This window comes from Cervus canadensis, chromosome X (genome assembly GCF_019320065.1).
Source record: "Cervus canadensis isolate Bull #8, Minnesota chromosome X, ASM1932006v1, whole genome shotgun sequence".
NCBI lineage: Eukaryota > Metazoa > Chordata > Mammalia > Artiodactyla > Cervidae > Cervus > Cervus canadensis.
This window is the reverse complement of record NC_057419.1, coordinates 18,095,131-18,117,108: the sequence shown is the minus strand read 5'-3', so window position 1 is coordinate 18,117,108 and position 21,978 is coordinate 18,095,131. Positions and strand designations below refer to the sequence as shown.

The following is a 21,978-nucleotide window of genomic DNA, read 5'->3' as shown; positions in this document are numbered from 1 at the left end:
CATGGTCTGTAGATATGCAATAAGGACAAAAATTGATAAACTCTTAACATCTTTTCCTCTTATTGTGACCATGACAACTTTAAAAAGTTGACCTGGAAAATGTCAGAGCACAATTTAAGGAAATCAAAGTGTCTGTCTATCTACCTATCTTCTAAAGGCTTCCTCTCTTGGGGATAAAACATAATTCAATAGTTATGAGCATCATATGCTAGCTCAAAAGAGAGCTAGGAATTGCAGATGCAAAATGAACAAAGCCTGGGTTGATTCCTTGGATGGTTCATAATCGAGAGAGTTTATGTAAAATATCCAGGAGTGTAATTACACTTTAAAAGTCATTTTCCTTCCACTCTTCCTTTCCAGAGAGGGCAGTTGATAAGAAAAATTCCAGTTTTATGTACTTTTAACCACAGAGGTTCCTTCTATTCACTACTTATCTTCCTGTCCCTGAAATTCTCCTCTCAGAGATCATCTATGATACTAAAGTTTCCTGGTTCTTCTACTTCTCTAACCACTTTCTCTCCCTCAGCCTAGTAAGGTGAAGGCATTCCTCAAGGGTAACTGTGTAATTAAAAAGGCAGTGAAAATAAAGACACTTTCAAAATTAAATTTACCACCAAGATCGCACCAAGGGAAAATCTAAAGATTATACTCAAGATAATAATGATACCAGATAAAAGATCTGACACTTAAGAAGAAATGATAAAGATATTGGCAAATACATGGTATAAAAGCAAACACTAATGTAAAACAACAACAACAAATTGGAAGAGCAGTTAATTTATGAGGAACCAAGTTAGAACTACACAATGACCATTTCTTTCAGGGAAGAGAAAAGAGGAAACACTCCTAACTGATTTTATGAAGCCTGAATAATTCTGACATCAAAGTCACACAAGAAAAATACAAGAAAGGAAATTTACAGACCAATTTTTGAATACAGATGCAAAATTTCCAAAGAAAATATTAGCTACTGAAAATATCAACTGACTATAGCAAAATAAATATTTAAAAACTGATTAATACAATAAAATATATTAACAGATTAAAAGAGAAAAACCAAGCGAACATTTCAGATACAATAAATGTATTCAACAGATGAAGAAACTGTATTTAGTAAAATTCACCCCTTAATTGTGATGGGAACAAAACAAAACAATGAACAAAAACCAAAACTAGCAAAGCACGAACAGAAGGAAACCTATTCATTCTGATAAAAGACATTTACAGAGATCTTGTTTGGGGCTATCCAAGATCAGGAATAAGACAAGTAGGCTTTTATGACTGATTCAACAGTGTTCTTAAAGGTTCCAGCCAGTATAAAGCAAAAGCACTTAAAGTTGTAAAAATCGTTAATGACAATTAGTTTTCTTTCTAAAAAGTTAGAAAACTATCATTATTTCAAGGTGATACTACAATATACAAAGAAATTGCTAACTTATCTAGCGATAAATTAATTGAAATGAATAAGAATAAGGTTCTTGAGTCCAATATTACTGTAAAAAGTCAAACATACTTTCTATAAACCAGCAACAATCATCTAGAAAATACATTCTGAAGAGATACTGTTTAAAGCACCACAAAAATAAAACATATAAAATATGTGGAAATAAACTGAATAAAAGTGGGTTAACCTTTATGGACAAAATTATAAATTTTTCCATAAGGAAGAGTTTGGCTGATGGTTTGAAGATTTAACCATTGTTATGTCGTTTCCCAAAATTGATCTTCTGATTTAACACAATTCCACTCAAAATCCCCAGAGAGGTTCTTTTTTTTTGGTGGGGGCGGGATTGCAAAACCATAATAAACTGATTCTAAAATTTATACATAAGAACAAAGGGCCAAGAAGAATCTGAAGAAGTGATTTTCATAAGCAGAAACCAAATGGCCCATAAAGATATGAAGAGATGCTCAATCTCACTTGTACTCAAAGAAATGCAAACTAAAACCACAATAAGATATTCTAACAATGGCATCAGATGGGAAAAAATTAAAAAAACAAAACAAAACACTGCCAGTTTTTAAGGTGTGGAAAAACAAGGACATTCAAAAATTGCTGGTTAAAATAAAAGCAGGTGAAATCACTTTGGAAACTAGTTTGGCATTATCTAGTAAAGTGGACTGAGTATCTATTCTACCACCCACTCAGTTCACAGTTGGCTACAGACTAGAGACGCAGTTTTCAAACTTCTTGGTCTCTGGACCCCTTTTATGCTGAGGGCTCTCCATTCCATCCCAGGCAACAGAATAGGACTTCTCTGGTAGTCCAGTGGTTAACAATCCTCCTTCCAATGCAGGAGACATGGGTTCAATCCCTGCTCTGGGAAGACTGCACATGCAGTGGGGCAACAAAGCCTGTGCACCACAACTACTGAAGCCCATGCGCCCTAGAGCCTGTGCTCTGCAATAAGAACCCCATGCATGGCAACAGAGAGTAGCTTCCACTCACCACAACTAGAGAAAGCCTGCATGCAGTGGCAAAGACCCAGCATAGTCAAAATTAAGTAATAATGTTGTTTAAAGCAGCAGAAGGGGAGTGTGGGGAGAATGGATACATGTATATGAATGCCTGAGACCCTTTGCTGCTCACCTGAAACTATCACATTGTTTGTTAATTGGCTATATCCCAATACAAAAAAAAAACACACACAAAAAAACCCAGCAGAATGCACATTATTTCCAAATGCATATGTAATGTTCTCCAGGACTGACCACATGCTGGGCCACAAGTCCAGTCTTGGTAAATTTAAGAAAACTGAAATCATATCAAGCATCTCTTCCATCACAATGCTACAAGGTTACACAATGCTACAAGCAACCATATAAGAACAACTATAAGAACAACAACTATTAAAAAATATAAACAGGTGGATGCTAAACAACATGGTACTAACCCACCAATGGATCACTGAAGAAATCAAAGAGGAAACCAGAAAATAGCTAGATACAAATGAAAATGAAAGCACAATGATAAAAAACCTATGGAATGCAGCAAAAGCAGTTCTAGGAGGGAAATTCAGAGTAATGCAATTTTACTTCAAGAAACAAGAAAAATCTCAAACAGCCTAAACTTACACCTAAAACAAATACAGAAAGAAGAACAAACAAAATCCAAAGTGAGTAGAAGGAAAGAAATCATAAAGATAGGAGCAGAAATAAGTGAAAAATGAAGAAAATAATAGAAAAGGTCAATGAAAACTAAAGCCTGGTTCTTTGAAGAGAAATGCAATTGCTAAACCTTTAGCTAAGCTAAAGAAAAAAATGCAGAGGACTCAAATCAATAAAATTAGAAATGAAGAAGTTACAACTGACACCACAAAAATACAAAGGATCCTGAGACTACCACAAGCAACCATATGCCAATAAAATGGACAACCTGGAAGAAATGGACAGTTTCTTAGAAAGGTACAGTCTCCCAAGACTGAACCAGGAAGAAATAGAAAATATGAACAGATCAATCACCAGCACTGAATTGAAACTAATTTTAAAAAACTCCCAACAAACAAAAGTCCAGGACCTGATGGCTTCACAGGCAAATTCTATCAAACATTTAGATATCCTTCTAAAACTTTTCCAAAAAATTGCAGTGGATGGAAAGCTCCCAAATTCATTCTATGAGGCCACAATCACCCTGATACCAAAATCACAAAGATACAAAATCTTTATGATACCACAAAAAGGAAAATTACAGGCCAATGTCATTGATGAACACAGATGCAAACATCCTCAATAAAATATTAGCAATCTGAATCCAACAATAGATTAAAAGAATCTTACACCAGGATCAAGTGTGAGTTATCCCAGGGATATAAGAATTTTTCAGTATCTGCAAATCAATCAGTATGATATACTACATCAACAAATTGAAGAATAAAAATCATATAACCATCTCAATAGACTCTGAAAAAGTTTTTGACAATATTCAGCAGCCATTTACAATGAAAAACTCTCCAGAAAGTGGGCATCAAGGGAACCTACCTCAATATAATAAAGACCATATATGACAAACCTATAGCTAACATCATACTCAATGGTGAAAAACTCAAAGCTTTCCCTCTACGATCAGTAACAAGACAAAGATGTCCACTCTCACCACTTTTATTCTAAAGAATTTTGAAAGTCCTAGCTACAGCAATCAGAGAACAAAAAGAAATAAAGGGAATCTAAACTGGAAAAGAAGTTAAACTGTCACTGTTCACATATGACATGATACTATACATAGATGATCTTAAAGATGCTACCAGAAAACTACTAGAACTCAATGAATTTGGTAAAGTTGCAGGTTACAAAATTAATACACAGAAATCTGTTGCATTTCTATACACTAACAACAAAAAATGGAAAAGAGAAATTCAAGACACAATTCCATCTACCATCATCAAAAAGAATAAAATACTTAGGAATAAACCTACCTAAGGAGAGAAGAGATCTGTACTCTGAAAACTGTAAGACAATGAAAGAAACTGAAGAAGACACAGACGGATGGAAAGAAATATCATATCATGTTCATGGATGGGAAGAATCAGTATCGTGCAACTGACTCTACTACTGAAGGCAATCTACAGATTGCAATCCCCATCAAGTTACCAATGGCATTTTTCACAGAACTAGAACAAAATTTTGTATGGAGACACAGAAGACACCAAACAGCCAAAGCAATCTTGAGAAAGAAAAATAGAACTGGAGGAATCAGGCTCCCTGACTTCAGACTATACTACAAAGCTATAGTCATCAAAACGCTATGGTACTGACACGAAAACAGAAATACAGATCAATGGAACAGGACACAAAGCCTAGAAATAAACGCATGCACCTATGGCCAATTAACCTATGACAAAGGAGGCAAGACTTCACAATGTTGGAAAGGCAATCTCTTCAACAAATGGTGCTAGGAAAATCAGACAGCCACATGTAAAAAAAATGAAATCAGATCATTCTTAAACACAATACACAAAAATAAGCTCAAAATGTATTAAAGACCTAAATGTGAGACCAGACACTATAAAACTCCTAGAGGAAAACATAGGCAGAACCCACTCTGTCATAAAACCCAGCAATATCTTTTTCAATCTGTCTCCCAGAATAATGAAAATAAAAATAAACAAATGGGACCTACTTAAACTCAAAAGCTTTTGCACAGTAAAGGAAACAATTAATAAAACAAAAAGATAACCCAGTTCAGTCAGTTAAGTTGCTCAGTCATGTCACTCTTTGCGACCCCATGGACTGCAGCACGCCAGGCCTCCCTGTCCATCACCAACTCCTAGAGTTTACTCAAACTCAGGTCCATTGAGTTGGTGATGCCATCCAACCATCTCATCCTCTGTCGTCTCCTTCTCATCCCATCTTCAATCTTTTCCAGCATCAGGGTCTTTTCCAATGAGTCAGTTCTTTGAATTGGGTGGCCAAAGTGTTAGAGCTTCAGCATCAGTCCTTCCAATGAATATTCAGGACTGATTTCCTTTAGGATGGACTGGTTGGATCTCCTTGCAGTCCAAGGGACTCTCAAGAGTCTTCTCCAACACCACAGTTCAAAAGCATCTATTCTTCTAACCCAGAGATTAGGAGAAAACATTTGCAAATGATGCGACTGACAAGGGATTAGTCTCCAAAATTTACAAACAGCTCATAATGTTTAACATAATCAAACCAATCCAATCAAAAAATGGGCAAAAGACCTAAAGAGACATTTCTTCAAAGAAGATACACAGATGGCCAAGAGGCACATGAAAAAATGTTCAACATCACTAATTTTTAGAGAAATGGGAATAAAAACTACAATGAGATATCATCTCACACCACTCAAGATGGCTATCATCAAAAAATCCAAACAACAAATGCAAGAGAGGATGTGGTGAGAAGGGAACCTTCCTACGTTGTTGGTAGGAATGTTAAATTTCTACAAGTGATATGGAGAACAGTATGGAGGTTCCTTAAAAAACTAAAAATGGAGCTACCATACCACCCTGAAATCCCACTCCTGGGCATATCCAGAGAAAAACATGATCTGAAAGGATACATGCACCACAATGTTCAAGGCAGCACTGTTTACAATAGCCAAGACATGGAAGGAACCTAAATGTCCACTGACAGAGGCACACACAAAGAAGATGCAACACATATACACAATGGAATATTACCCAGCCATAAAAGAGAGTGAAATAATGCCACTTGTAGCAACATGAATAGACCCAGAGATAGTTGCACTGAGTTATGTCAGACAAGAAGAAATACCCGATGACATCCCTTATATGTGGAATCTAAAAAGAAATGATACAAATGAACTTACTGACAAAACAGAAATAGACTCACAGACTTAGAGAATGAACTTATGGTTGCCAGGGGGGAAAGATGAGGTTAAGGGATGGTCAGGAGTTTGGGAATGACAAGTACAAACTGCTCTATTTAAAACGGACAGCCAATAAGGTCCTACCATATAGCACAGGGAACTCTGCTCAGTGCTATGTGGCAGCTTGGGTGAAAGGGGAGTTTGGGGGAAAATGGATACATGTATATGTATGGATGAGTTTCTCTGCTGTACATCTGAAACTATTACAACATTGTAAATCAACTATACTTCAATATAAAATAATGAGTTTTAAAAAAATAACTGAGGCCTCTAAAGACTTTTTTGTTTCTGTGGGCTGTATTTACTGGTAGTTACTACATTAGGTATCATAACTGAGAAAAAATTTAAATATAATGACACACAAGCACTGTATTCTATCATCTGTCAGAGTAATATCATCACATGCCATGTAACCTCTGGGAAACCCCACTGTATGCTTGCGAGAGAATGCCAGTGAAAAAGGAAAATGATGTCTTAGTGTTATTACGAAAATAGTTTGGACTCTGAAGCTCTCTGAAATTGTCTCAAGAAACGATAGTTCCTAGACCAATTTTGAGAACCACTGCTCTAGACAAAATCTAGGCATCACATGTTTAAGAATGTTTATAGCAGCATTGTATACAGTAGTAAAATCTAGAAAGAACCCCAAATTCATCAATTGGTATTTTCAGTCTGTGAACTGTTGATACACCATGACTGTAAAAAGGAATCAACTACAACAAGAATGACTCTTGAGCAACAGAAGCAAATCATGGAGAAATATATTCAGCTTTTATTTCAAGTTCAAAAAAGAGGTAAACTTAATAAAGCAATGGTGAGGAATACATCACAGGTGGCAAAGCTAATGAAAAGCAAGAGACTGAGTAACAGCAAATGCAGGACCAGCAACTACCGTGTGAATGGCAGGGTCGGGGATACACAGAAAGTTCTGAGTAGTGAATATACGGGTATTTATTTTATGTTTTATATATTTTGTATGTAAAATATACTTCAAAATTAAGAAATAAGAGACCAACACAAAACAACAGCACTAGAAAAAGTTACTGAATGAAGGACAATTATTTAACGCAACAGCAATGGAAGAAACCACAAAGGAGTGGGTAATTTTGAATACATTCATTCAAAAAAATGAAAAAAAGTCAGAGTGACAAACAAGAAAAGCCCAAACCAATTTTAAAAGCCACACACTAATGAAAAAAAGAATTTTAAACTACAAATGGATATAAATATATGAAGTTTATTCTTACTAGTAATCAAATGCAAATTAAAACCAAGAAAAAAGCATTAAGAAATGATCCTAATCTGCGTAAGGCTGTAGTGACCCTAACACTTTCCTATGTACTGGTGGGAATTAAGCTTGGTGCAATTTATATAGAGGAGAATTAAACACACATGTCAGTGTCCTAAACTATTCACTCTTCAAACCAATAATCCTACTTCTAGACATGACTCTTCAGGAAACAAACTGAACTACTGCACAAAATATTATATTAACAAACAAACAACAACAACAACAACAAAAAACGGGAAAAAATCTAAATGTCCAAAAGAGGCTATTTCAGATAAAAGAAAATTCTCTTTTATTTACAGAACTGAATATTAAGTAATGTTAAATGTTGGTTACCTCCTAATATGGGGAAATAAAATCATGGCAATAAAAAATAGAACACAGAAAATTACATACAGAATGATCTTTTAAGTGTTTGTTTTAATGTACAGAAAAAAGTTTGTTCACTGTTGTAAGAGCTATATCTCTTTATGATAAGTTTATGGGAGATCCTCTGGACAGTTTTTGGTATAACACAAATTTATTTAAATAAATTCACATACTTGTAGAATCAGACAACAAACCTAAAACAATAAAACCCACAAACCTCAGTTGTTTTTCAAACTCACTAAAGTACAAATGTATTGTTTCAGTGGCCATGGTTCGCCACACTATACTCCCAATAATTTTAGTCAGGTGTGCTTACTCTCCTTAAGGATCATCAAAGTGGACTTCCTCTGGCTTCTCAAACATGCCCCATACCCTCTCACTTAAGCATCTCAACCTGGACTATTTGATCCACCTGAATCACATTCGCTATCTGGCTGGCCGAGTTCTAGCATCTTCCAAAGTTCTTGAGAAACACCGCCTTTTCTGAGAAGGTTTTTCCAACTCTGGGCTAACCCAGTCACCCAAATTAGATGTGATTTTTCTTGGTCCTGGACTCCTACAGAAATGATTTTAGCATTCCTATTCCTCTGGGCAGCATTTGCCTTTAGTATTTCTGTCTTAACGCCTTTACTAGATTGTAGTAGTAGTTCAGGAAGGGGCTCTATCTCTAATATTGGCACACTGCTCCCCAGAATTAAACAGGAACTGAATAAATTTTTGTCACAAGAGACTAGTCTCCTGCCCTGGACACAAGAAGGAGGAAGAGAGAATGGGAAAAGTTTCTCATTTGAGACTCAGCATGAAATTTCTCAGAGAAACAATGAGGGATAAAAAGGACAATTAGCAGTGCTACAACAATTATGACCTTCAAATTTGTTCTTTTTGCAGCTACAAATCTATCCATAATTGGTTAACAATTTCTGTGGAAACAAAAACATGCTTGGAATTTCCAAGAACCCACCTCCAAAAGAGCTGTTGGAGTTCAGCCAGTGTGTAAACTGATACACTGCAAATAATATTTTCCTTTAGAAAAAACATGTTTGCTTAAGTCTACCTAAAGCCACTTCTGAAACAAAATAGTTAATGGTGAGAGAAAGGGGAAAATCAAAGAGGAAGGAGGAAAGTGGTTGTTCTCAATACCTAACTTTTATTTTTTTATTTTTTATTTAAAAAAATTTTTTTTTTCTAACTAACTTTTAAAAAGTAAACTTGAAAGGGAGAACACAGGCAAATCATACAACCCTCTGTGCCAGTTTCCTACTCTACCTATACCCAATGCTCTATTTCACGAAACAACAGAAACTTTAAGGGGAGAAAGTCTCAAGAATTTTTCTTTTCCTTACCAATGCAAGTCTTCAAATTAATTAAATCAGTATTTGCCATGGCTGTGCAGATAACTCATTCACACATACCCAGGTGTGACAAAATCCTCCTTAAACTTAATACCAGACAGTGCTTTACTTTGAAACAACACTGGTCTTTATGAGACATTTTGTGAGGGCTGCTCTTTGCCAGATTTTTGTGGGGGAGAGGAGACAGGACAGCTCTTCATACAGACTTGGACTCATCTTCATATATATATATTTATATTTAAGTGTTGCTATATTCAGTCAATGACTATGTATTGAGAACTATGCTAAGTATATAGAGATGAGTCAGACCCTGCCCTCAAGGCCCACAGGTTGCCCCAGACCCACATTTTGCTGAAGGAAATAAACAATAATAAGTCAACAAATGAACGAGGAAGGTTACAGGTGATAACCATTAGGAAGACAAGACAGGGAGGCCATTTAATAAACAGCAAAGGCCTCTCAGATCCAATTAAACCAAGATGGAGAAGCAGAACTTAGCTATGCTTGGTAGAGTCTTCCAGGCAGAGAAATGGAAAAGTCCCAAGATGGAAACAGACTCAAGTCAGTTTAAAGGGCATAAAAGAAGCTGGTCACACTATTCTGTGGGTCACATTTGTAGGTTATGATGTTAATTTTGTGCATCAGTGTACCAGGGAGTCATAGGTTTTCAACAGAAGTATTCTTTAATGAACTGTTGCTTCAGTAATGTGTATAGAGTGCGTACTAGACTGCAATATATAATACATTTCTTATTGTGGGCAGTGGTGAAATCTGCACTGACCCAGATAAGCAGTAACATGAAGATGGTGTTGCAGGTCACCAAAAATAATTTGAGATTTTTTTTTTTTCCTAAACACAGTAGAATGGTACTAGAGGGTTTCAAACTGGGGAGGGTCATGATCTAACTAGATATGCTGGTGTTGTCGAAAGATTACTACAGTGAATTCAGAAGACCCAGCCCCAACTTAGCTACCAAGGAGTCTGAGCAAATCATTTACTCTCTCCAGAGTTCACTTTCTTCATTGTAAACATGAGAAGGCTGGACGGAGATGACCTTTAAGATTTTATCTGTTACTAAATTCTCCTGGCTATATCCTGCTTCCTCCCTTGGGCCTAAGCAAACAACTATTGGTGAGTACTAGCACATTAGGTCAAGTTCCGGGTTACTTCTTACAATATTATAAACTATACAGCTAAGAATTATGTTTCCATAGAAATCAATTTTAGAATTATCTCTTTACTGGAACCAGCTATCTCATTTGCTAAAAGTGAATTAAATGCTTTTGCAACTCTCTGGTACAAGATTTGGGGTGTGAAGAAAATTGACAGGGAGGGATGAAAAGATTTACTGACCAGGTTATTCGGAACAGATTTATTTGTTCTAGGTCATCAACTGACATACAAGCTAGTGGCATCTAAAGTTGCAGGGAACCCTCAGCACTGAAGTCAGGATGTAGACACTGAACTTCTTTCATGTAACCAAAAAGACTACTGAGGAAAACTACTTACTGAGAGCCTACTATATGCTAACCCCATGCTACACAGTTTGCTATACATATTTTCATTTAATCATCCTCGTTAGTCAAACTTCACAAATATGGAATCAGGGGCTCAGAAAAGACAAGTAAGCTATTAAGAGGCAGGGTCAGGATTGGACTTTAGTCCCTCCTTACAGTAAATTATCCTGCAGGATTTTGAAAATTACTGTACAGGTATTAAATCATCAGTTAAATATTGGACAACTCCAGTTATCTGTGACATGTGGACAGAGAAGTTCACCCAATAAATCAATTTGGGATGCACGGGTACTTTGCTAGGTACATTGTGAGATGAAAAGAACCTGCTCCAGCACAGGGGGGCCTACTTCGCGGGCGCCTGCTGGGTTGTATAAAGGGGAATTAGGCAAACTAACCTAGGGATTCAGATACCCAATTAAGCACACGTGAATAGTATTTCGGCAATTTCCAGGTTCATTATCTCGATTGTTGTTCCTGACAGGTCAGCAGAGGAACGGCGTCACCTGAGCTGAGGGCCTAACAAGTGTCCTGAAAGTTCCATAAACTCGAGATACTCAAAACACTAATTTCCAACTCACATTAACCCTTTAGGAAGCAAGAGACACGTCACTTGCCCAACTGGAGCAGTATCCTTGCCATACTACGAAGAGAAAACCTAGAAAACGTGGAAGGCACGGTCCTCGTGGGGATCGAAATGGTCCCTAACGGCTTCCACAGAGACCCAAACAAACATCTTAGCAAAGTTGGGGCCGCTCATGGCACACCTGCCTCAACACCAAAATCGCGGTACCCACCTGTCACATACTCAGCTTCAAACCTCCGTCGGACCTCAGAGATGAGCTTGGCTTTATTCTGGGCTTGATACTAGAAGAGAGACACGAGGGGACGCTTAGACATTACAGGCATCATCCCACTTCCCCTCAGCCCAGCCCACCTGCACCTGGGCGCGCGGCCCCCTAGCCTCAGAGGCTGCTTCGGGGTCCGGGATGGAGGGGCCCGGCAGTGATGCGGTCAGCTCCTCACCTCAGCGATAGTTGCGGTCGTGGACATGATCAGAGTTGGCGTCGCCCCTTTCCACAGCTGCGGTCCGAATATCTCAGCACTGGGCAAGCTGGCCAGGAGGTAAAGAGAGAAGGGCGGGAGGTGGAGGCGGTCGCGTGACAACGGAAGGAGGGCGGAAGCGTCGCCACGCCGCCCAATCTGGTGCGTCCGCTCGGGTCTGGAGGCGGGACCAGGCCTTCAACCTGGCTTTCCATTCGCTTCGCGTTCGGGCCCCGCCCCCGACGTCCCCTGAACTGCGGACTCTCCCCCGCCAGCCCGCGAATCTCGGGCTCTTCCCTTGCAGAGGTCCGCCCGTGCGAGCTCCGCCTGCCATTCACTTTTACAACATTCCCCGGAGGCCCCGCCTCCTCAGGCTCCCATGGCAACCGAGTTCTGGCCGGTTAGGCAGGCTCCGCCTCCTCTGCGCTGGACGCAGCCTCCGGCCTGGACCTCCCAAGATGCAGCGCGCAGGCGGGAGGTTTGGAGCTGCAGGACACTGTAAGTATTTTTGGCGTTGCTGCTCCGGGGCTGTTGCTATTGTGTTGAGCGAGGGCCTCACGCGTAGAGGTAGGGCTGGCGGCTTGTTCCCTGACCCGATCTTCGCCTAGAGGTAGCGGGGCTGGGCTTGGCTCCCCTAGTCCCGTTATTGCGGAAGAGCGGTTAGGAAGTGGGCATCCCCAGGCCTGTTCACCTCTTTCTCTGGAATGACAACTAGATTATTCCTAGTACTTTCTCTATTTGGGAATTACTTCACTTGCAACTTCCTTCACTTCTGCAGCATCTTTCTCACTTGGAGTGTGAGATACTTAACACAAGATTTAACTTTGAAATCTTTGAAACAGTTATATAAAGTTTAAAGATATAAAGCGTGTTCAGTTCAGTTCAGTCGCTCAGTCGTTTTCGACTCTGCAACCCCGTGGACTGCAGCACGCCAGGCCTCCCTGTCCATCACCAATTCCTGGAGTTTACTCAAACTCATGTCCATTGAGTCTGTGATGCCATCCAACCATCTCATCCTCTGTCGTTCCCCTCTCCTCCTGCCTTCAATCTTTGTCAGCATCAGGGTCTTTTCCAGTGAGTCAGTTCTTTGCATCAGGAGGCCAAAGGATTGGCGTTCAGCTTCGGCATCAGTCCTTCCAATGAAAATTCAGGACTGATTTCCTTTAGGATTGACTGGTTGAATCTCCTTGTAGTTCAAGGGACTCTCAAGAGTCTTCTCCAACACCACAGTTCAAAAGTATCAATTCTTCGGCGATCAGCTTTCTTTATAGTCCAACTCTTACATCCATACATGACTACTGGAAAAACCATAGCTTTGACAGGACCTCTGTTGGCAAAGTAATATCTCTGCTATTTAATATGCCGTCTAGGTTGGTCATAGCTTTTCTTCCAAGGAGCAATTGTCTTTTAATTACATGGCTGCAGTCACCATCTGCAGTGATTTTGGGGCCCAAGAAAATAAAGTCTCTCACTGTTTCCATTGTTTCCCTATCTATTTGCCATGAAGTGATGGGACCGGATGCCATGATCTTAGTTTTCTGAATGTTTTAAGCCAGCTTTTTCACTCTCCTCTTTCACTTTCATCAAGAGGCTCTTTAGTTCTTCACTTTCTGCCATAAGGGTGGTGTCATCTGCATATCTGAGGTTATTGATATTTCTCCCAGCAATCTTGATTCCAGCTTGTGCTTCATCCAGCCTGGCATTGTGCATGATGTATTAAGATAGTTCTCACCTGGGGCAGTTTTGCCCCCCAGGGGACTTTTTTGACCATGTCTGGAGACATTTTTGCTTGTTGCAACGGAAAACTGCAAAGAAATTATAAGAAGAAAAGAACAGTCCCCATACTCCCACCAGGCATAGTCAAACAGGATGGACACTTGAGCATCTTTTTCCCCAAACTTTTTTTGTATCTTTACTTTTTTATGGGGGAAAATGAACATTGTGTTCATTTTATTTGTAATATTGTATTTGAATATATCCTTGAAACAGTATCTCAAGTATGGCTAAAGTCTCTGTATGACTCTACTCCCCTACTCTGATATCCTTCTTCTCCAGAATAGACAGTCACTGGGATTTGTCATGAATCCTTACACCTTTGCTTTTTCATTTTGGACCAGGCTGCCTACGTTTGAATCCTGTCTCTGTCACTTCCAATCTGCAGGCCTTTGTGAATATCCTTAAATTCCATGTCTCAGTTTCCCCATCTGAGGATAATACTACCTATAGCATAAGGATGTTCTGAGGAAGAAATGCATTAGTCCAAAGTGCTTAGAACAGTGCCTGGCACAGAAAAAGCAGTCAGGGAATGTAGCCATTGTAGGTAAACAAAGTATATCATGCTGTTTTATCATGCTGTTTTATCTGTTTTGATTTTGATGCCTAATATACTACAGTATACATATTTCTGCAACTTTTTTCATTTGATTTTTGAAATCAAGCCACAATGTTGCTGTTTAGTCGCTAAGTCGTGTCTGACTCTTTGCAACCCCTTGGACTGCAGCACACCAGGCTTCCCTGTCCTTCATTATCTCCCTGAGTTTGCTCAAATTTATGTCCATTGAGTAGGTGGTGCTATCTAACATCTCATCCTCTGCCTCCCCTTTCTCCTTTTGCCTTCAGTCTTTCCCAGATCAGGATCGTTTCCAGTGAGTCATCTCTTTGCATCAGGTGGCCAAAGTATTGCAGTTTTAGCATCAGTCTTTCCAATGAATGTTCAGGGTTGATTTCCTTTAGGATTGATTGGTTTGATCTCCCTACTGTCCAAGGGACTCTCAAGAGTCTGCTCCAACACCACAATTCGAAAGCATCAGTTCTTTGGTGCTCAGCCTTCTTTATGGTCCAACTGTCATATCCATGCACGACTACTGAAAAAACCATAGCTTTGACGAGATGGACCTTTGTCGGCAAAGTAACATCCCTGCTTTTTAATATGCTGTCTAGGTTTGTCATAGATTTTCTTCCAAGGAGCAAGTGTCTTTTAATTTCATGGCAGCAGTCACCATCCACAGTGATTTTGGAGCTCAAGAAAATAAAATCCGTCACTGCTTTCATTTTTTTCCCCATCTGTTTGCCATGAAGTGATGGGACCAGATGCCATGATCTTAGTTTTTTGAATGTTGAGTTTTAAGCCAGCGTTTTTGCTCTCCTCTTTCACCTTCCATCAAGAGGCTCAATGATATACATATAATTCATTCCTCTTAGCTATAATATGCTATTCCATCCATATCTATTCATTCCCCTATTGGTGGTCATTGAAGTTTTTGCTTTTGGGAAAAAAAAATAGCATGGTGAACATTCCAGAAAAAAGTCTTCATTATTATGTAGGATTATTTCTCTGGGTTCATATCTAGAAATGAAATTTCTAGGTGTATGCATTTCTGTTCACTGCCAGGTTGTCTTCCAAAGTCTCCCTTTAATTAAGTCCTTGTAATTATTTCCTAATTTATGACTCCACCCCCAGTGTCACTTCACTCCCCTGCCTTCAACACTGTCACCAGGATCTTTATTACTCAGAAGTACACTCCTGCGGTTTCTATTTTTGAAATCTTTCAGTGGTTTAACATTCCTTAGAGAAAGTTAGAAGTCCTTAGTATGGCATCAAGAACCTTTAATCTTTCCTGATTCTCTTAGTGGATCACATTCATCCACATTTCAGACACACTAAGTGTTTCTGGGAAAGGGGAGATTTGACTCTGGGCAGGCCTCAACAAGTGACTTTTAGTTATATAGGTAGAAGAAGTTTTAACAGTGAACCTCTTCTGTAGCCAAGTTAATTTACTAGGTAAACAATGTCCTGTATGTTGGAAAAATGATTATCTCTGTGTATTATGCTCATACTATTATTATGCTTAATATTATTAGGTGAAGTTTACAGTTGAATGTCGTAATTCTACCTTTTTCCCAAAGGTAGAATTCCAAAGACACTTTCCACTGGTCGCAGTCTATCGATTGGTTTCTTAGAGAATTTTATAGCTTTCATATATAAATAATATAGTGCTCTTTTATGATCTTCCTGTACCAGACCTGGTTCTGAAATTTATAATGCCAAATGTATTTATTAACATTTAACAGAAACATTGTTTATTTGTTGGGAGACTGAGAGAGAAGGATGGATAAGGGTGATAATTTGTTGCCTATATTTAGGTTAGCATGTATCATTTTTCTAATATACTCGTACATCTGTTTTCATTTTATGTGTAAAATATACAGTCAACTTTGATGTGTGGTGACACAGAACAGGAAAAGCTCAAATTAACTGCCTAGTATTTTATAAATAATCTGCATCCAAATCTTCCTTCCTGCTTCTTTCTCTCCCCCAGCCTCCTCCAGAGCTATGACTGAAGGTAACACTTAACTGGTTTGAGTTACCTGTTTTTTTCTGCAGCCACTGTCGTAAGAGTACTAAGTAAAAAGTCAAATGACTAATAGGCTAGAATACTAAGCCTGGTGTCCTGATTTGATTAATCAAGACTTGTTTATATTGGTTTAAGAACCTCTACACTGAACCTTAGTTTCACTTGTTTCCAGATTATTTATATCTTAAAAATGAATATTACCACTTATTCCATAGCTTTAAAGTTCTGTTTTGTGAACATATGCTCAGAACTTTTACCTTTAATGTAGATGTTGCATTAGTATAAAATAAAACATATTCACAGATATGTGAATTCAGTAAGCCTTGAGATTATTATAGAAAGTTTGAAGGAAAAAAAGTTATCTTTATAAATTAGTAGTTTCGCTTCTGATTTTTAGCTCTGAAGATGATCCATGTAAAATAGCGTATCTTGAAAATGTGCATGTTTTTGCAGTAGTACTTAAAAATAAAAAAATAGCCTTTCATATAACAGTTGTGTTTTTAAATCTATTTGAATCTAAGTCCATGAGAATAACTTTGCTTTTTGCCTGGAGCTCACAGTGAAAGCTTGTAGCAGTGGTTTGCAACTTTTTATCTCTGTTATCACTCAGCGTCTATCTTTCCAGGTCATAGTTCAGGGACACAAATCATAGATTTGGGGGCTGGTTGGGGCGGGAGTGGGGGAGTAGAGCAACAGGTGCATGCAAAACTTTTGAATTAGGGACCAGTTACCAGATAAGTTTAGGGACCAGTTACCAGATAAGTTTAGAACAATAACCGAGGCAGCATAAATGAATGGACATATTGGAGGAGAGAGAGACTAGAGTAAGGAAGGCTGATTAAAGGGCGTTTGCTGCAGCCTAAATGAGGGATGAAAGCTTGAACCATCACAGACACAACTGGGACAGAAAATTGTAAGGAAGAAGTTTCTAAGTTAAGGAACTTAGTGATAGCATTAAGAGAATACAATGTAAGGTGCCCGATTTTCCTAACTCTTCACTTTATGAAAGGGCAACAATACATACTCTCAAGTTTATTGAAGGGGATGATTCTACTGACCTTTTAGCACTAAGGTCCTCCTTACTCCTGCCACACTTGGGTGTGGGTAAACCAGAGCATTGTGTTGATGACCCATTAGTTGTGACATTTAATATTAAAATTACAAAATCCTTTTCTGGATGCAAGTTATTTTTGTTTATTTTTAGTATTAGGAAGTCAAGACCTGTTGATGTGACTAGGTAGTAAAAGACGATGAGTTCTTGTATCTTTACCTCGGAATATATAATGTTTAAAAGTATCATTTAGTGCCAAAATAGGAAACTCTGTTATAAGTCTCCTAAGAGGTCTGAGATGTCTGTGGGAAATTTGAAAAAAAGAAGGTATTAGTCATACATTTTCATGTAATGTAACCAATTTCAAGTAAAACATAGTTTCACAAGTAAAAGCTACACCTTTGGTTTCACTGCCTATCTGCTTTACTGATAAAGCTGAAGCTGCTCTGGGATACCTGTTTCCCCAGATCTTTGCATGAGTTGCCTAACAAGCCAGGAAGTCATTTGGCTTTTGCTAGTTTGTATTAGCCAGTATCTCCAGTTGCTTCAGTAATTCTTCTAGAAATTCTCAAAAACAATATCATAAATTTGATTTGAAAAGAAATGTTGTGTAACAGATTACTCCCAAATTTAGCAATGTAAAACAGCAAGCATTCATTATCTTAAAATTTCTGAGGACCAGGTTTTTGGGAACAGCTTAGGGGTGGTTCTGGCTCAGGAAGGCTGGACTGGAGCTTGGAGATGTGATCCCAGGAAGGCTCACTCACATGGCTCTTGGCAAAAGGCCCCAGTCCCTTGCTAGCTGTTGGAAGGAAGCCACAGTTCTTTGCTGCGTGTGCATCTCCACGGGGCTGCCCGAGTGTCTTAACGATATGGCAGGGGATTTTCCCCAGTGCAAATAATCCAAGGAAGAGGTCACTGAGGAAGCCACCATGCTCTGTAACCTAGTCTTCTTCTGTATTCTGTGCCTGAAAATGAGTCATGATGACCAGGCCTCACTCAAGGAGAGGAGATTTAAGTGCCACTTCTTGATGACAGCAGTTTCAAAGAAATTTGTGAGGGTCTTTTAAAACCACAAGTGATGTATTTGGAAGTTCAACAATAAGGTGCAGCATCTCCAATTTGAATGATTTAATATACTTTTAAGTAGAATTGCCTGTAAATCAAGTCATTTTGATAAAATGCAGGCTACATTGTTAAATCAATAGATTATGGTTCAGTGATACTTTTTTTTCTAATTGGATTGTTGGTAGATTTTTATAATAAAAGAAAAAACCTAAGCCTTTGGAGTTTGCTTCTCATTCAAAAGAGGAAAACTATATTACTTACTTGTACATGACCTCATTTTCATTTATTTCTAAAGTACTTGATTTTCTTGGCGTAAATGATCCACAAATAAGAGAAAAGAGAGAGTATGAGTTAGAGTTATTTAAAATGACAAGAGACCTTTCAGCATTCACAAACCATTAAGTATACAGTTGCTCTGATGTTTCTAAGATTAGGTACTGTATGAACCACAGCTAGCCATGATGATGAGAATGAGCTAGCCTTGTCTAGCACTTTCTATGGGTCAGGTTCTATTTCAAGCGAGTTCTATTCATTAATTCTAGTACCTTGTAGGTTTGGTGCTGGTACCACACCCTGTTACACAGATGTGGATGTCAGGTGGCATAAAGGGACTAAATAACTTGCTCTAAATCACACATCTAAAAAAAATAAAATAAATCACACATCTAAGGAGAAGCAGGCCCACCATTCAGAGGGTGCTCTGATGGTTCTTAGCGTATGCTAAGCATTTGGTAACTGTTACAGTAGTGACTCCTGGGGCCAAACTCTGGTGGAGGTCATGAAGATAATGGTGACCTCCTTCAAAAGGTCCCATGCATGCACTGCTACACTCGGTGCCCCCAACCCTGCAACAGGCCACTGCTGACCCACGCCTCTGCTGGAGACTCCTGGACACTCACAGGCAAGTCTGGGTCAGTCCCTTGTGGGGTCCCTGCTCCTTTCTTCTGGGTTCTGGTGCACACCAGGTTCTGTTTGTGCCCTCCAAGAGTCTGTTTCCCCAGTCCTATGTAAGTTCTGGCAGCTCTATGGTGGGGTTAATGGCAACCTCCTCCAAGAGAGCTTATGCCACACCCAGCTCTACTGAACCCAGAGCCCCTGCCCATGTGGTAGTCCACTGCTGACCCGTCCCTCTGCAGGAGACACTCAAACACAGTTCTGGCTCAGTCTCTGTGGGGTCTCTGGGTCCTGGTGTGCACAAAGTTTGTTTGAGCCCTATGAGCATTTCTGGTGGGTATGGGGTTTGATTCTAAACACGATTTTGCCCCTCCTACCATCTTGCTGGGGCTTCTCCTTTGTTCTTGGACATGGGGTATCTCCTCACAGTTGCTTGAGCACCGCGCAGCCGCCGCTTCATCTGGTCCCATCACTTCATGGCAAATAGATGGGCAAACAGTGGAAACAGTGGCAGACTTTATTTTGGGGGGCTCCGAAATCACTGCAGATGGTGACTGCAGCCATGAAATTAAAAGATGCTTCCTCCCTGGAAGAAAAGCTATGACCAACCTAGACAGCATGTTAAATAGCAGAGACATTACTTTGCCAACAAAGGTCCATCTAGTCAAACCTATGGTTTTTCCAGTGGTCATGTATGGATGTGAGAGTTGGACTATAAAGAGAGCTGAGGGTTGAAGAATTGATACTTTTGAACTGTGGTGTTGGAGAAGACTCTTGAGAGTCCCTTGGACTGCAAGGAGATCCAACCAGTCCATCCTAAAGGAAATCAGTCCTGAATTTTCATTGGAAGGACTGATGCTGAAGCTGAAACTCTAATACTTTGGCCACCTGATGTGAAGAACTGACTCATTAGAAAAGACCCTGATGCTGAGAAAGATTGAAGGCATGAGGAGAAGGGGATGACAGAGGATGAGATGGTTGGATGGCATCACTGACTCAATGGACCTGAATTTGAGTAAACTCCGGGACTTGGTGATGGACAGGGAGGCCTGGCGTGCTGCAGTCCATGGGGTCGCAAAGAGTTGGACACGACTGAATTAAACTGACAGGAGTGACTCAGCATACATAACCAGTGAATGAAGAGACTTCACCATCTTTTACTTACATGTTTTCTCACATGGATTCAATGGAGGGGGTGTTCCTTTGTTCTTTATTCTGTCTTACTAATTATCTCAAGTTGCCTTTCTTACAACCAGTCTTCAGAGCAAGGGAATACGTGCCAGGACAATGTAGTGGTTAGAAGTATAGGGTCAGGAGCCAGAGGGCCCCTCTTCTAAATCTAGTGCTATTGCTGATTAGCTTTGTAACCTTGGAAAATTTTCTGACCTTCATTAAAATACAGTTTTCTCATTTAAGAAGCAGGGCACCTAAAGCCGGTGCTCTGGGACAACCCAGAGGGATAGGGTGGGGAGGGAAGTGGGAAGGGGGTTCAGGATGGGGGGGACACATGTATACCTGTGGCCAATTCATGTTGATGTATGGCAGGAACCATCACAATATCGTAAAGTAATTATCCTCCAATTAAAATAAATAAATTTTAAAAATTAAAAGATGGGATATTAAGAATTCTTACTTTAAAAGAATATTCGTGAGTATTAAATAATGCATGTATTGTACCTGGCATATAATAAGCATGAACAATTTATGGCAATGTTTTAATCCTTGTGTTCATTACAATATCTAATCCTCTGTTTTTTTCTACTTTGAATAAGAATAGTGACTTCCTTAGGATGTAAAACTGCATTGCTTTTGCAAAATAAGATTTAAATTTTATTTCTATTACTCCTATGAAGATTTTTTTTAAAGTCATGTTACAGCATTTCCTGGTTTCTACCACCCCCCGCCCCAGTCCCCCACCTCACCACTCTTTCATTTTGACCATCAAGTCTGTAGAAGCTCCTTTCTCAGGGAGACAGAAACCCAAGTGCCTGGGCTATGGGAGCAATCTAATATGAATCCTTGACTGACTGAGATGCCATTGCAGAGGGGCTAAGACATAGAGGGAGAAACCAGGTTTCTGAACCGGAAAGTTTGCAGTTCTTTATAATGGAGCACTTGTACCTTTTAATAGAGGCTGTTAACAAATTCACTTATCTTCTGTGATGTACTTATTTGTCTTCTTTGCAAACTGTTTTTTAAGGGCTCTACAGAAATGATATTTGGGATACAGATTTTTTTTTAAACTTTTTATTTTATATTGGAGTATGCAAGAATTAATATGAATTGCAGGATACATCGGGCTTCCCCGGTGGCTTAGCGGGTAAAGAATCCCCCTGTAATGCAAGAGACATGGATTTGATCTCTGGGTCGGGAAGATCCCCTGGAGGAGGGTATGGCAACCCACTGCAGTATTCCTGCTTGGAGAATCCCATGGACAGAGGAGCCTGGCAGGCTTCAGTTCATAGGGTTGCAAAGAGTCAGACACGACTGAAGTGACTGAGCACATAGTCGATTAACAATGCTGTGATGGTTTCAGGTGGACAACTAAGGGACTCCGCCCCACGTATACATGTATCCGCTTTGTTCTTTCTGGGGCTATTAGTAGTTGTCCTCCGCTCTTCTCGAGTAGCATATTGGACACCTTTCCAACCTGGGAGACTCGTCTTTCAGTGTCATATCTTTTGGCCTTTTATA

The 21,978-nt window shown here is 39.4% G+C and overlaps 2 protein-coding genes across 4 annotated transcripts in view; one reads left to right on the top strand and one right to left on the bottom strand.

The window, feature by feature from the left end:
• Nucleotides 1-12,034, bottom strand: part of MOSPD2 (motile sperm domain containing 2) — an 83,230-nt gene extending 71,196 nt beyond the window's left edge. For both annotated transcript variants that reach the window (XM_043458712.1, XM_043458714.1), the window contains exons 1-2: nucleotides 11,899-12,034; nucleotides 11,670-11,739 (exon numbers count right to left, since the gene is read on the bottom strand). In XM_043458712.1, the coding sequence (XP_043314647.1) occupies nucleotides 11,670-11,739; nucleotides 11,899-11,925 (97 nt within the window). In that variant the 5' untranslated portion in view covers nucleotides 11,926-12,034. The remainder of the gene's footprint in view (nucleotides 1-11,669; nucleotides 11,740-11,898) is intronic.
• Nucleotides 12,035-12,225: 191 nt separating this feature from the next.
• FANCB (FA complementation group B) overlaps nucleotides 12,226-21,978 on the top strand; it is a 66,502-nt gene continuing 56,749 nt past the window's right edge. For both annotated transcript variants that reach the window (XR_006267483.1, XM_043458678.1), the window contains exon 1: nucleotides 12,226-12,414. The gene's annotated coding sequence lies outside the window, so the exon portion shown is untranslated. The remainder of the gene's footprint in view (nucleotides 12,415-21,978) is intronic.